The following is a 15,386-nucleotide window of genomic DNA, read 5'->3' on the forward strand; positions in this document are numbered from 1 at the left end:
AGTCTTGAAAGTAAGAAAGGAAAACTATTGAGTGGGGAAGGGAGTCAGTGAAAACACAAAACAATAGGCTTCTATGAGTAGAGAAATAAAGGCTCTAGGTACTTTGGCAAAAAAAGAAAGGAAAAGTAAAATCCCTTCTCTAGAGGCAACATTGGTCGTTAAGGCTCTAACGCAGCTGTGCTTGTTTAGTATTGACCAACGACGACTGTGTTGTGAAAGAGGGATGAGCAAGGAGGAAGAGGAGAAGAGGTGCTATCTGGAATCCTCTGGCTCTGATTTGATGGTCTTCTTGTCAGAAAGGCTGAGAGCCCCTTGGCAGAAGTCGGCCCTGTTCCCATTTTCTGGAATTAAAAAGAGAACATAAATAAATAAATAGGAGGAGTTAGATTATTTTCAAATGATTCAGTATGAGAGAACTATGACAAAGAATCAACAAACTGATTCAGTATCAAATTATGCATTGTAAATTAACTACAGTGCATTCGGAAAGTATTCAGATCTTTTTCCACATTTTTTTTACGTTACAGCCTTATTCTAAATTTGATTGAATTGTTTTTATTTCCCTCATCAATCTACACACAATCCCACATAATGACAAAGCAAAAAAAATGTTTTTAGATATTTTGGAAATGTATTTAACATAAAAAAAACTGAAATATGACATTTACATACAGTTGAAGTCGGATGTTTACATACACCTTAGCCAAATACACTGCTCAAAAAAATAAAGGGAACACTAAAATAACACATCCTAGATCTGAATGAATGAAATAATCTTAGTTGAATGTGCTGACAACAAAATCACACAAAAATTATCAATGGAAATCAAATGTATCAACCCATGGAGGTCTGGATTTGGAGTCACCCTCAAAATTAAAAAGTGGAAAACCACACATTTACATTTACATTTTAGTCATTTAGCAGACGCTCTTAACCAGAGCGACTTACAGGAGCAATTAGGGTCAAGTGCCTTGCTCAAGGGCACATTAGCGTCATTTAGCAGACGCTCTTAGCCAGAGCGACTCACAAATTGGTACGTTCACCCTATAGCCAGTGGGATAACCACTTTACAATTTGGGGGGGTTAGAAGGATTACTTTATCCTATCCCAGGTATTCCTTAAAGAGGTGGGGTTTCAAATGTCTCCGGAAGGTGGTGAGTGACTCCGCTGTCCTGGCGTCGTGAGGGAGCTTGTTCCACCATTGGGGTGCCAGAGCAGCGAACAGGCTGAATCAGCCTACAGGCTGATTCAACTTTGATGTAATGTCCTTAAAACAAGTCAAAATGAGGCTCAGTAGTGTGTGTGGCCTCCACGTGCCTGTATGTATGACCTCCCTACAACGCCTGGGCATGCTCCTGATGAGGTGGCGGATGGTCTCCTGAGGGATCTCCTCCCAGACCTGGACTAAAGCATCCGCCAACTCCTGGACAGTCTGTGGTGCAACGTGGCGTTGGTGGATGGAGCGAGACATGATGTCCCAGATGTGCTCAATTGGATTCAGGTCTGGGGAACGGGCGGGCCAGTCCATAGCATCAATGCCTTCCTCTTGCAGGAACTGCTGACACACTCCAGCCACATGAGGTCTAGCACTGTCTTGCATTAGGAGGAACCCAGGGCCAACCGCACCAGCATATGGTCTCACAAGGGGTCTGAGGATCTCATCTCGGTACCTAATGGCAGTCAGGCTACCTCTGGCGAGCACATGGAAAGAAATGCCACCCCACACCATGACTGACCCACCGCCATGCCGGTCATGCTGGAGGATGTTGCAGGCAGCAGAACGTTCTCCACGGCGTCTCCAGACTCTGTCATGTCTGTCACATGTGCTCAGTGTGAACCTGCTTTCATCTGTGAAGAACACAGGGCGCCAGTGGCGAATTTGCCAATCTTGGTGTTCTCTGGCAAATGCCAAACGTCCTGCACGGTGTTGGGCTGTAAGCACAACCCCCACCTGTGGACGTCGGGCCCTCATACCACCCTCATGGAGTCTGTTTCTGACCGTTTGAGCAGACACATGCACATTTGTGGCCTGCTGGAGGTCATTTTGCAGGGCTCTGGCAGTGCTCCTCCTGCTCCTCCTTGCACAAAGGCGGAGGTAGCAGTCCTGCTGCTGGGTTGTTGCCCTCCTACGGCCTCCTCCACGTCTCCTGATGTACTGGTCTGTCTCCTGGTAGCGCCTCCATGCTCTGGACACTACGCTGACAGACACAGCAAACCTTCTTGCCACAGCTCGCATTGATGTGCCATCCTGGATGAGCTGCACTACCTGAGCCACTTGTGTGGGTTGTAGACTCCATCTCATGCTACCACTAGAGTGAAAGCACCACCAGCATTCAAAAGTGATCAAAACATTAGCCAGGAAGCATAGGAACTGAGAAGTGGTCTGTGGTCACCACCTGCAAAACCAGTCCTTTATTGGAGGTGTCTTGCTAATTGCCTATAATTTCCACCTGTTGTCTATTCCATTTGCACAACAGCATGTGACATGTATTGTCAATCAGTGTTGCTTCCTAAGTGGACAGTTTGATTTCACAGAAGTGTGATTGACTTGGAGTTACATTGTGTTGTTTAAGTGTTCCCTTTATTTTTTTGAGCAGTGTACATTTAAACTCAGTTTTCCACAATTCCTGACATTTAATCCTAGTAAAAATTCCCTGTCTTAGGTCAGTTAGGATCACCACTTTATTTTAAGAATGTGAAATGTTAGAATAATAGTAGAGAGAATGATTTATTTCAGCTTTTATTTATTTCATCACATTCCCAGTGGGTCAGAAGTTTACATACACTCAATTAGTATTTGGCAGCATTGCCTTTAAATTGTTTAACTTGGGTCAAACGTTTTGGGTAGACTTCCACAAGCTTCCCACAATAAGTTGGGTGAATTTTGGCACATTCCTCCTGACAGAGCTGGTGTAATTGAGTCAGGTTTGTAGGCATCCTTGCTCGCATATGCTTTTTCAGTTCTGCCCACACATTTTCTATAGGATTGAGGTCAGGGCTTTGTGATGGCCACTCCAATACCTTGACTTTGTCATTGTCCATTTGGAAGACCCATTTGCGACCAAGCTTTTAACTTCCTGACTGATATCTTGAGATGTTGCTTCAATATATCCACATCATTTTCCTTCCTCATGATGCCATCTATTTTGTGAAGTGCACCAGTCCCTCCTGCAGCAAAGCACCCCCACAGCATGATGCTGCCACCCCCGTGCTTCACGGTTGGGATGGTGTTCTTCGGCTGCAAAGCGACCCCCTTTTTCCTCCAAACATAACGATGGTCATTATGGCCAAACAGTTCTATTTTTGTTTCATCAGACCAGAGGACATTTCTCCAAAAAGTACGATCTTTGTCCCAATGTGCAGTTGCAAACCGTAGTCTGGCTTTTTTATGGCGGTTTTGGAGCAGTGGCTTCTTCCTTGCTGAGCGGCCTTTCAGGTTATGTCGATATAGGACTTGTTTTACTGTGGATATAGATACTTTTGTACCCGTTTCCTCCAGCATCTTCACAAGGTCCTTTGCTGTTGTTCTGGGATTGATTTGCACTTTTCGCACCGAAGTACGTTAATCTCTAGGAGACAGAACGCGTCTCCTTCCTGAGCGGTATGACAGCTGCGTGGTCCCATGGTGTTTATACTTGTGTACTATTGTTTGTACAGATGAACGTGGTACCTTCAGACGTTTGGAAATTGCTCCCAAGGATGAACCAGACTTGTGGAGGTCTACCATTTTTTTCCCCTGAGGTCTTGGCTGATTTATTTTGATTTTCCCATGATGTCAAGCAAAGAGGCACTGAGTTTGAAGGTAGGCCTTGAAATACATCCACAGGTACACCTCCAATTGACACAAATGATGTCAATTAGCCTATCAGAAGCTTCTAAAGCCATGACATAATTTTCTGGAATTTTCCAAGCTGTTTAAAGGCACAGTCAACTTAGTGTATGTAAACTTCTGACCCACTGGAATTGTGATACAGTGAATTATAAGTGAAATAATCTGTCTGTAAACAATTGTTGGCGTATATTACTTGTGTCATGCACAAAGTAGATGTCCTAACTGACTTGCCCAAACTATAGTTTGTTAACAAGAAATTTGTGGAGTGGTTGAAAAACTAGTTTTAATGACTCCAACTTAAGTGTATGTAAACTTCCGACTTCAACTGTAAGTATTCAGACCCTTTACTCAGTACTTTGTTGAAGCACCTTTGGCAGTGATTACAGCCTCGAGTCTTCTTGGGTATGACGCTACAAGCTTGGCACACCTGTATTTGGGGAGTTTCTCTCATTCTTCTCTGCAGTTCCTCTCAAGCTCTGTCAGGTTGGATGGGGAGCGTCGCTGCACAGCTATTTTCAGGTCTCTCCAGAGATGTTCGATCGGCTTCAAGTCCGGGCTCTGGCCGGGCCACTCAAGGACATTCAGAGATTTGACGCAAAGCCACTCCTGCGTTTTCTTGGCTGTGTGCCGAGGGTCATTGTCCTGTTGGAAGGTGAACCTTCGCCCCCAGTCTGAGGTCCTGAGCGCTCTGGAGCAGGTTTTCATCAAGGATCTCTCTGTACTTAACTCCGTTCATCTTTCCCTCGATCCTGACTAGTCTCCCAGTCCCTGCTGCTGAAAAACATCCCCACAGCATGATGCTGCCACCACCATGCTTCACCGTAGGGATGGTGCCAGGTTTCCTCCAGACGTAACACTTGGCATTCAGGCCAAAGAGTTCAATCTTGGTTTCATCAGACCAGAGAATCTTGTTTCTCATGGTCTCAGAGTCCTTTACGGGCCTTTTGGCAAACTCCAAGCAGGCTGTCATGTGCCTTTTACTGAGGAGTGGTTTCCGTCTGGCCACCCTACCATAAAGGCCTGATTGGTGGAGTGCTTCAGAGATGGTTGTCCTTCTGGAAGTTCTCCCATCTCCACAGAGGAACTCTGGAGCTCTGTCAGAGTGACCATCAGGTTCTTGGTCACCTCCTTGACCAAAGCCCTTCTCCCCCAATTGCTCAGTTTGGCCAGGCGGCCAGCTCTAGGAAGAGTCTTGGTGGTTCCAAACTTCATCCATTTAAGAATGATGGAGGCCACTGTGTTCTTGGGGACCTTCAATGCTGCAGACATTTTTTGGTAACCTACCCCAGATCTGTGCCTCGACACGATTCTATCTCGGAGCTCTACGGACACTTCCTTCGACCTCAAGGCTTGGTTTTTGCTCTGACATGCACTGTCAACTGTGGGACCTTATATAGACAGGTGTGTGCCTTTCCAAATCATGTCCAATCAATTGAATTTACCATAGGTGGACTCCAATCAAGTTGTAGAAACATCTGAAGGATGATCAATGGAAACAGGATGCACCTGAGCTCAATTTCGAGTCTCATAGCAAAGGGTCTGAATACTTATGTAAATAAGGTATTTCTGTTTTTTATTTGTAAAACATTTGCCCAAAAATCTGAAAACCTGTTTTCGCTTGATCATTGTGGGGTACTATGTGTAGATTGATGAGGGAATTTTTTTGTTGTCCATTTTAGAATAAAGCTGTAACGTAACAAAATGTGGAAAACGTCAAGGGGTCTGAATACTTTCCGAATGCACTGTATAATAGAGACTCTAAGGGCAGACCTATGGCCAGAGTTTTGCCCTCGACATTGCCATGGTGACTCGTTGCCAGGGCCTTTCCCTCCCCGTTGCCGTGATGCCTCTTCAGCTCATTGGCTAGCTGTTTCCCCAGGGGTGTGCCTCCTTCCGACCTTTGACCCGCCACCCGCAGGATCAGTGGCCTCTCCCCTGCAGGAACACACAGCTTGGTAAGGCCAAAGACAGGATACAGACAAGATAAACCACCACTGTTATTTAAAGGGACACTTCAGGATTTTGGCAATGAGGCCCTTTATCTACTTCCCCAGAGTCAGATGAAGCCGTGGATACCATTTTATGTCTCTGTGTCCAATATGAAGGAAGTTAAAGGTAGTTTTGCGAGCCAATGCTAACTAGCATTAGCATAATGACTGGAAGTCTACGGATATCTGCTAGTCTATGAGTATTCGCTAGACATGAAAATGGTATCCACGAGTTCATCTGACTCTGGGGAAATACTGTAGATAAAGGGCCTCATTGCCAAAATCCCAAAGTGTCCCTTTAACCTATAATTAGACAAGGAGCTGTTATTTAACCTGTATTTAGGCAGGGAGTCCCTGTTCTGAACAGAATACTCATTTCTGATATAACAGAATGATAATAAAGTACTCTAGTATTCTAGCACTCAAATCAACTCACAAAAAGTCATTGAAACACCCCTTCTTTAAAATAATGCTCTCTCTGTCACGAATAGAGGCTGTTAAATGAAAGAGCGGTGTGTGTGCTGTGTATGAAATGAAAAGGTGTTAGTCACATTGCTGTCAATGCTGTGAATGAAGACCCATTAGATCAGCCCAGAGGTAGAGCACTAAGGAAGATAACGCAGTCTGTATACATGTGAGTTAATGTGTGTAAGTGTGTGTGTGTGTGTTTTTTAGTGTGTTATGTCTGTGTGTGTGTGTGTGTGTGTGTGTGTGTTGGTTAGCATGAAGGGAAACAGAGGAAGCAGGTGAAAGTGTTAATACTGCGGTGTCATGCTGTTGACTGCGTGAGGTTGAGGGTGTGAAAGTAGAGAGGTGTCGTCATGCTTCATCCTCGGTGCTCACCACACACTCAAAGGGATCGTTCACCCAAATTACAAAATTAGATATTGGTTTCCCAAAGGCGTCCGCATGCTTCCCAGCCGAAACAGTTCGGAAGAGTTTGTGGGTATATTATGACGACATTTTGTTAAGTTTTTGTTCGTTTTGGACTTCGGTGATTTTTTTTGGCTGTTTGGGCACACAAAATGTTTTCTGGATCAAAGCCGAAGTTCAGAGCCCAAGTCTACGCCCCTTTGTGGGTGATTGGTCAACAGTAGGGATTATTCAATAAAAAGTATTTGTTGTCATTCAACGAGAGACGATTCGTTTTCAAGCAAATGTTTCAATTGACAAATACTACCAAACATCTTAGTTAGATGTAAAATTGCGCGACTAAGATCTCCTCTGCAAAAATGTCTTAAGGGAGTATGCGAGCGCACTCGTTCGGTTCGGTTAGCCAAGTTCGACTGGGTGCTAGCCAAACTGAAGCATGCTGATGCCTTAACCCTGTAAGCAGTCTGTGGAAGGTATGACGGCAATCCATGCTTTGGTTTAGCTTCCCTGGCACCGTTTTCGACATGCTAACGTTTTAGCATTTGTGTCACAAATCCCCTTCAAGTCATGGAACCGATATTAGCATTTTTACGCGCATCATGTTCAAAACATCTATAAAAGTGACATTGTTAAGCTTCACAATCAATTTCAGATACTTTTGGATGATTTGGACAAATGCTAATATCAGTCCCATGACTTGAACGGGATTTGCGCTACAAATGTTAAAGCGTTAGCATGTGGAAACGGTGCCAGGGAAACTAAACCAAAGCATGGATTGCTGTCATACCTTGTCCACAGACTGCTTACAGGGTAAGGAAACCAATGTGTAAAATTGTAATTTGGGTGAACTAACCCTTTAAGAGGGCTTCAGGGCAATACAATAGCTGCCTAATGGTACTCAAAGCAACCTTAAAAACAACTCAGAGCACTTATAATGGTTATATAAGTCTAGATAGGACCTAGATAGTTTGTGTGTATGTATTGATATGTAGGCTACGTGTGCCTTTTCTATTGTATGTAGTTCTGTCCTTGAGCTGTTCTTGTCTATTAATGTTCTGTATTATGTCATGTTTCATGTTTTGTGTGGACCCCAGGAAGAGTAGCTTCTGCTTTCACAACAGCTAATTGGGATCCTAATAAAATACCAAAAGACACACACACACACACACACACACACACCTGGACCCATCCTGGAACTCTCCAAAACCCCCACAAACAGCTGCCAAATGATTGGAAGAAATGAAAGTGACTACGAAACGAAACATAAAGGCAGTGTATATTTAACCAGCAGAAATAGAATGGCGGCGGAAAGCGGTATGGCTGACCCAATGTTAACTTTCTATTCGTTCTCCTAACCCCAACCTTAACCTCATTGAAACTACACCTAACCTTAACCTAACCCTGGTCCCTAAACCTAACACTTAATTAATTCAACCGTACGTTTTCGTTCTGCCGGTCTAATATACACTTCCTAACATAAATGTCTAATGATTGACCTGGTAGTAGACTGGTGCTGTCAGTGGAACCTCCGTTGGCATGGTGGCGGTGCTCTGGGTCAGTGTTGTGTCTCAACTTGAAGCCCCCCAGAGGGACCTTCCACTCCAGGGCCTGCAGTCTGTCCTGGGCCTGCAGTCTGTCCTGGGCCTGGGCTTCGTGATGGATCTCCATCTGTCTGGTCAGCAGACGCCCCAGCTGCAGCCATGGACACACACACACACACACACACACACACACACACACACACACACACACACACACACACACACACACACACACACACACACACACACACACACACACACACACACACACACACACACACACACACACACACACACACACACACACACACACACACGCGCAGAGTTAGAGAAATTACACCCAATACAAATGCAGTTTGTTTTTCACATTAGAAAACACATAACACAAAAAAAACTGAGCCTGCAGTTCTATCAAAGACCATCTAAAATGGGCAGCACAAGTCTATTCTCCGGTCTAGAGACTTGTTAATACATGTATCTGTCAGCCATTTCCTGCCTCGTCTGTCTCTCCAAAAGACAGAAAAGAAACCTGTAATTTGACGAGGGATAATTAGGAGGGGTGTTATAAAGGGATACTTTGGGATTTTGGCAACTCTACTTCCCCAGAGTCAGATCAACTCGTGGATACCATTTTTTTTTGTCTCTGTGTCCAGTATGAAGGAAGTTAGAGGTAGTTTCGTGAGCCAATGCTAACTAGCATTAGTGCAGTGACTGGAAGCAGATACCCATAGACTTCCAGTCACTGCACTAAGGCTATTTAGCAATTGCGCTAGCACTAGTTAGCAACTTCCTTCAAACTGCACACATAAAAATGGTATCTACGAGTTCATCTGACTGGGGAAGTAGATAAAAGGGGCTTCACTGCCAAAATCCCGAAGTATCGCTTTAAGCATGGTGATGATGTCTTAACAGATCTGGAGGAAGGCATGGACGAGTGAAGTATCGCTTTAAGCATGGTGATGATGTCTTAACAGATGTGGAGGAAGGCATGGACGAGTGAAGTATCGCTTTAAGCATGGTGATGATGTCTTAACAGATGTGGAGGAAGGCATGGACGAGTGAAGTATCGCTTTAAGCATGGTGATGATGTCTTAACAGATGTGGAGGAAGGCATGGACGAGTGAAGTATCGCTTTAAGCATGGTGATGATGTCTTAACAGATGTGGAGGAAGGCATGGACGAGTGAAGTATCGCTTTAAGCATGGTGATGATGTCTTAACAGATGTGGAGGAAGGCATGGACGAGTGAAGTATCGCTTTAAGCATGGTGATGATGTCTTAACAGATGTGGAGGAAGGCATGGACGAGTGAAGAATCGCTTTAAGCATGGTGATGATGTCTTAACAGATGTGGAGGAAGGACGAGTGACTGCTTTCATTATTCCGTTTTTTCCTCAACTAAAAACCAGATGAGATGAGGAGTTATCCTTCTAACTGGTGAGAGGAAACAAACTGTATTATAAAACTAAATAACTTTGCTGATTATATGCAGGTGAATCTTCACTTCCTCACTTAATTTCTTCTCATTTGTAATACCCAGCCCATGCACCCACCGTCAGACTGTATGTCAGACACACAGCCAGTCAGCCAGCCAGCCAGCCAGCCAGCCAGCCAGTCAGTCAGTCAGCCAGCCAGCCAGCCAGCCAGCCAGCCAGCCAGCCAGTCAGCCAGCTTGCCAGTCAGCCGTCAGTCCGTCAGACAGCCAGTCAGTCAGTGAGTGGTAGTGTAGTCACCTGGACGTTGCGCCCCGTGGTCTCCTCCCCTTTAGACTTGGCTGTGGCCAGCTGCTCTCTCAGGGCCTCCCTTCTCATGTGGATGGCCTGCAGGTCTTCCTGCAGGTCGAAGAAGCCTTCCTGACACAATAAAGAGACAGAGAGAGTCAGCGAGGAACGTCACATTGAGACCACGGTCCAATTCTGATTCTCATCCTCTTTTCTACTCTAGAGGAGAGTGGGGTAAGTTGAGCCACCCTTGTTTCTAGGAAACCACACAACATTTATCATTTGACCAAATATTTTATCATTTCATGGAGTCTGTGAAGGAAGAAACCACATGGAAAAAGTGGTAAGCAAGTCAGGTCCAAAAAACGGATTTTCACCAAGTTGAATTAATGTATTGTCTTTGAGATTTCCTCATGCTTGTATCTAAACCAAAGTAGATAATTTAAAGATTGTTCTATAGATCAGTTAGGATCTCAATAAGCTTCAATATGAGGTCCTAAAACCTAGCATGAAGGTGGATCCTTCCTGCTGTACTGGGGTTAGTGGAGGAGGAAGGTTAACACATGTCTGAGCTAACCCTACCACTATACCTTATGATGTATCACTCCTTTACAGAACCCACAGAAGGTGTCGAGTCAGACTGTGTGTGTGTGTATATATATATATATGAGAGAGAGAGAGAGAGAGAGCGAGCGAGCGAGCGAGCGAGAGAGAGAGAGAGAGAGAGAGAGAGAGAGAGAGAGAGAGAGAGATCGATCGATCATGACGACCCCCCCACACCCACTGAGGACATACACAAGCCACAGATTGTACTCCTTATGGACTCAAACGGGAAATACATACAAGAAAATCAACTTTTTCCAAAACACACAGTGTCTAAACTCTGGTGTCCAAACACCCAGCGCGCCCTAGACCTTCTGTCTGAGGACCGACTAGGATCACCCAGCCACATAATAATACACACAGGCACAAACGACCTGAGAACACAGCAGGAAAGGGTGGCCACATCACTCAAGGGAGTGATAGAAAAAGCTTCTTCTACTTTCCCCAACGCACAAGTGGTTATCTCAACCCTGTTACCACGAAAAGACTTCCACCCTGCTACCATACAGCGGGTAAACGCAAGTATTTCCCGTGACTGTGCATCAAAACCAAATGTCTACCTGGCCCACCACTCCACCCTGGATGTGAACAGCCTTTATGACCAGGTCCACCTTTACAAGGCAGCAGTGCCCACCTTCGCCCGGACCCTAAAGGATATCGCCCTCAACCGCAGACCCAACACCTCACACAGGAGCAACAGATCAACAGACACCCCGCCCAGACCAGCGAGACACTCTCCCAGACCTGCGGGACCCCCCCCAGGACCTACACATAGAGGACTCCCGCAGAGAGGACCTACATCCAGACCACAGCATCATCAACCACATCTACACCCCCACCAATTAACTCCCCCCCCAAGTCAACCATGCCCACACCCCATTTAGGCCCCCTCAGATCAGACCTATGCCCCTCCTACCCACCCCAAGCCCCCCACTCCCACAAAGAGGGCCTCAACATGAAAGTCACACATACGCCCAGGCCGTGAGCAGGCAAACAGGCCCAACACCCACTCTTACACTAGCCCAAGCCAATGGCATGTACCAGATGCTCAGCAGGCTCTGCTCACAATTACTGGCCTGAGGCCAAACCACACAACCAACAACATTAGACACTTTATGGAACACAAAGCTTTCACTATTTCATCCTGGAATATCCAAGGCCTGAGGTCATCTGCCTTTGGCCTAAAGAGCAGGAATCTGGACTTCACCAAAGAAATCGGAAATACAGACATTGTCATCCTACAAGAAACATGGTATAGAGGAGACGGACCCACTGGTTGCCCTCTAGGTTACAGAGAGCTGGTAGTCCCATCCACCAAACTACCAGGTGTGAAACAGGGAAGGGACTCAGGGGGTATGCTAATTTGGTATAGAGCAGACCTAACTCACTCTATTAAATTAATCAAAACAGGAACATTTTACATTTGGTTAGAAATTCAAAAGGAAATGATCTCAACTGAGAAAAATGTCCTCCTGTGTGCTACCTATATCCCCCCACTAGAATCCCCATACTTTAATGAAGACAGTTTCTCCATCCTGGAGGGGGAAATCAATCATTTCCAGACCCAGGGACATGTACTAGTCTGTGGCGACCTAAATGCCAGAACTGGACAAGAACCTGACACCCTCAGCACACAGGGGGACAAACACCTACCTGGAGGTGACAGCATTCCCTCCCCAATATGCCCCCCTAGGCACAACTACGACAACATAACCAACAAAAACGGGTCACGACTCCTGCAGCTCTGTCGCACACTGGGTATGTACATAGTCAATGGTAGGCTTCGAGGGGACTCCTATGGTAGGTACACCTATAGCTCATCTCTTGGCAGTAGTACTGTAGACTACTTTATCACTGACCTCAACCCAGAGTCTCTCAGAGCGTTCACAGTCAGCCCACTGACACAACACGAAGAGCTATCTATCCAAAACGGAGATGTATGGGTAAACCACTTCTCCAATCTTTTTGGCCCTATAACAGAGAACAAACAGCAAAAAAATATACATGATCAAATGCAAATCTTAGAATCAACTATTAAAGACTACCAGAACCCACTGGATTCTCCAATTACATTGAATGAACTACAGGACAAAATACAAACCCTCCAACCCAAAAAGTCCTGTGGTGTTGATGGTATCCTCAATGAAATGATAAAATATACAGACCACAAATTTCAATTAGCTATACTTAAACTCTTTAACATCATCCTTAGCTCTGGCATCTTCCCCAATATTTGGAACCAAGGACTGATCACCCCAATCCACAAAAGTGGAGACAAATTTGACCCCAATAACTACCGTGGGATATGCGTCAACAGCAACCTTGGGAAAATCCTCTGCATTATCATTAACAGCAGACTAGTTCATTTCCTCAGTGAAAACAATGTACTGAGCAAATGTCAAATTGGCTTTTACCAAATTACCGTACGACAGACCACGTATTCACCCTGCACACCCTAATTGACAAACAAACAAACCAAAACAAAGGCAAAGTCTTCTCATGCTTTGTTGATTTCAAAAAAGATTTTTGACTCAATTTGGCATGAGGGTCTGCTATACAAATTGATGGAAAGTGGGGTTGGGGGAAAAACATACGACATTATATAAAATCCATGTACACAAACAACAAGTGTGCGGTTAAAATTAGCAAAAAACACACACATTTCTTTCCACAGGGCCGTGGGGTGAGACAGGGATGCAGTTTAAGCCCCACCCTCTTCAACATATATATCAATTAATTGGCGAGGGCACTAGAACAGTCTGCAGCACCCGGCCTCACCCTACTAGAATCTGAAGTCAAATGTCTTCTGTTTGCTGATGATCTGGTGCTTCTGTCACCAACCAAGGAGGGCCTACAGCAGCACCTAGATCTTCTGCACAGATTCTGTCAGACCTGGGCCCTGACAGTAAATCTCAGTAAGACAAAAATAATGGTGTTCCAAAAAAGGTCCAGTTGCCAGGACCACAAATACAAATTCCATCTAGACACCGTTGCCCTAGAGCACACAAAAAACTATACATACCTCGGCCTAAACATCAGCACCACAGGTAACTTCCACAAAGCTGTGAACGATCTGAGAGACAAGGCAAGAAGGGCCTTCTATGCCATCAAAAGGAACATACAATTTGACATACCAATTAGGATCTGGCTAAAAATACTTGAATCAGTTATAGAACCCATTGCCCTTTATGGTTCTGAGGTCTGGGGTCCGCTCACCAACCAAGAATTCACAAAATGGGACAAACACCAAATTGAGACTCTGCATGCAGAATTCTGCAAAAACATCCTCCGTGTACAACGTAAATCACCAAATAATGCATGCAGAGCAGAATTAGGCCAATACCCGCTAATTATCAAAATCCAGAAAAGAGCCGTTAAATTCTATAACCACTTAAAAGGAAGCGATTCCCAAACCTTCCATAACAAAGCCATCACCTACAGAGAGATGAACTTGGAGAAGAGTCCCCTAAGTAAGCTTGTCCTGGGCCTCTGTTCACAAACACAAACAGACCCCACACAGCCCCAGGACAACAACAACAACAACAACACAATTAGACCCAACCAAATCGTGAGAAAACAAAAAGAGAATTACTTGACACATTGGAAAGAACAAACAAAAAAACAGAGCAAACTACAATGCTATTTGGCCCTAAACAGAGAGTACACAGTGGCAGAATACCTGACCACTGTGACTGACCCAAACTTAAGGAAAGCTTTGACTATGTACAGACTCAGTGAGCATAGCCTTGCTATTGAGAAAGGCCGCCGTAGGCAGACCTGGCTCTCAAGAGAAGACAGGCTATGTGCACACTGCCCACAAAATGAGGTGGAAACTGAGCTGCACTTCCTAACCTCCTGCCAAATGTATGACCATATTAGAGACACATATTTCCCTCAGATTACAGCGATCCACAAAGAATTCGAAAACAAACCCAATTTTAATAAACTCCCTTATCTACTGGGTGAAAAACCACAGTGTGCCATCACAGCTGCAAGATTTGTGACCTGTTGCCACAAGAAAAGGGCAACCAGTGAAGAACAAACACCATTGTAAATACAACCTATATTTATGTTTATTTATTTTCCCATTTGTACTTTAACTCTTTGCACATTGCTACAACACTGTATATATACATAATATGACATTTGAAATGTCTTTATTCTTTTGAAACTTCTGAGTGTAATGTTTACTGTTAATATTTATTGTTTATTTCACTTTTGTTTACTATCTACTTCACTTGCTTTGGCAATGTTAACACACGTTTCCCATGCCAATAAAGCCCTTAAATTGAATTAAATTGAATTGAGAGAGAGAGAGAGAGAGAGAGAGAGAGACAGAGAGAGACAGAGACAGAGAGAGAGACAGAGACAGAGACAGAGAGAGAGACAGAGACAGAGACAGAGACAGAGACAGAGACAGAGACAGAGACAGAGAGAGAGAGAGAAAGAGAGACAGAGACAGACAGAGAGAGAGACAAAGAGAGATAGAGAGACCGAGAGAGACAGAGAGAGACAGAGAGAGAGACAAAGACAGAGACCGAGAGAGAGACAGAGACAGAGAGAGAGACAGAGAGACAGACAGAGAGACAGACATACAGAGAGACAGAGAGACACAGAGACAAAGAGTATATGACTGTATGTGCTTGTGTATGCATGCAGACACCTCAACTGTACAAGTGTATGGGTGTGGGTGATTCCAAGCGCACCCACATGTTGATGTCATGTGAAACTCAGGACTATGGGTAGGCGCGACTAAGCTCATTTGGCCTTTTCTGTTGTCCACATGGGCGTGTGGCTGGCACTTAATGGGAGGGTGGCAGTAGTGTGTGT

General features: G+C 44.8%; 1 protein-coding gene across 1 annotated transcript in view; it reads right to left on the bottom strand.

The window, feature by feature from the left end:
• Window positions 1-249: 249 nt before the first annotated feature.
• LOC121536190 (NGFI-A-binding protein 1-like) overlaps window positions 250-15,386 on the bottom strand; it is a 37,921-nt gene continuing 22,784 nt past the window's right edge. The window contains exons 5-8 of the mRNA XM_041843464.2: window positions 9,966-10,085; window positions 8,190-8,385; window positions 5,603-5,767; window positions 250-341 (exon numbers count right to left, since the gene is read on the bottom strand). Of these exons, the coding sequence (XP_041699398.1) occupies window positions 253-341; window positions 5,603-5,767; window positions 8,190-8,385; window positions 9,966-10,085 (570 nt within the window). The 3' untranslated portion in view covers window positions 250-252. The remainder of the gene's footprint in view (window positions 342-5,602; window positions 5,768-8,189; window positions 8,386-9,965; window positions 10,086-15,386) is intronic.

The sequence above is a fragment of the Coregonus clupeaformis genome, chromosome 23 (assembly GCF_020615455.1).
Source record: "Coregonus clupeaformis isolate EN_2021a chromosome 23, ASM2061545v1, whole genome shotgun sequence".
Classification (NCBI taxonomy): Eukaryota; Metazoa; Chordata; class Actinopteri; order Salmoniformes; family Salmonidae; genus Coregonus; species Coregonus clupeaformis.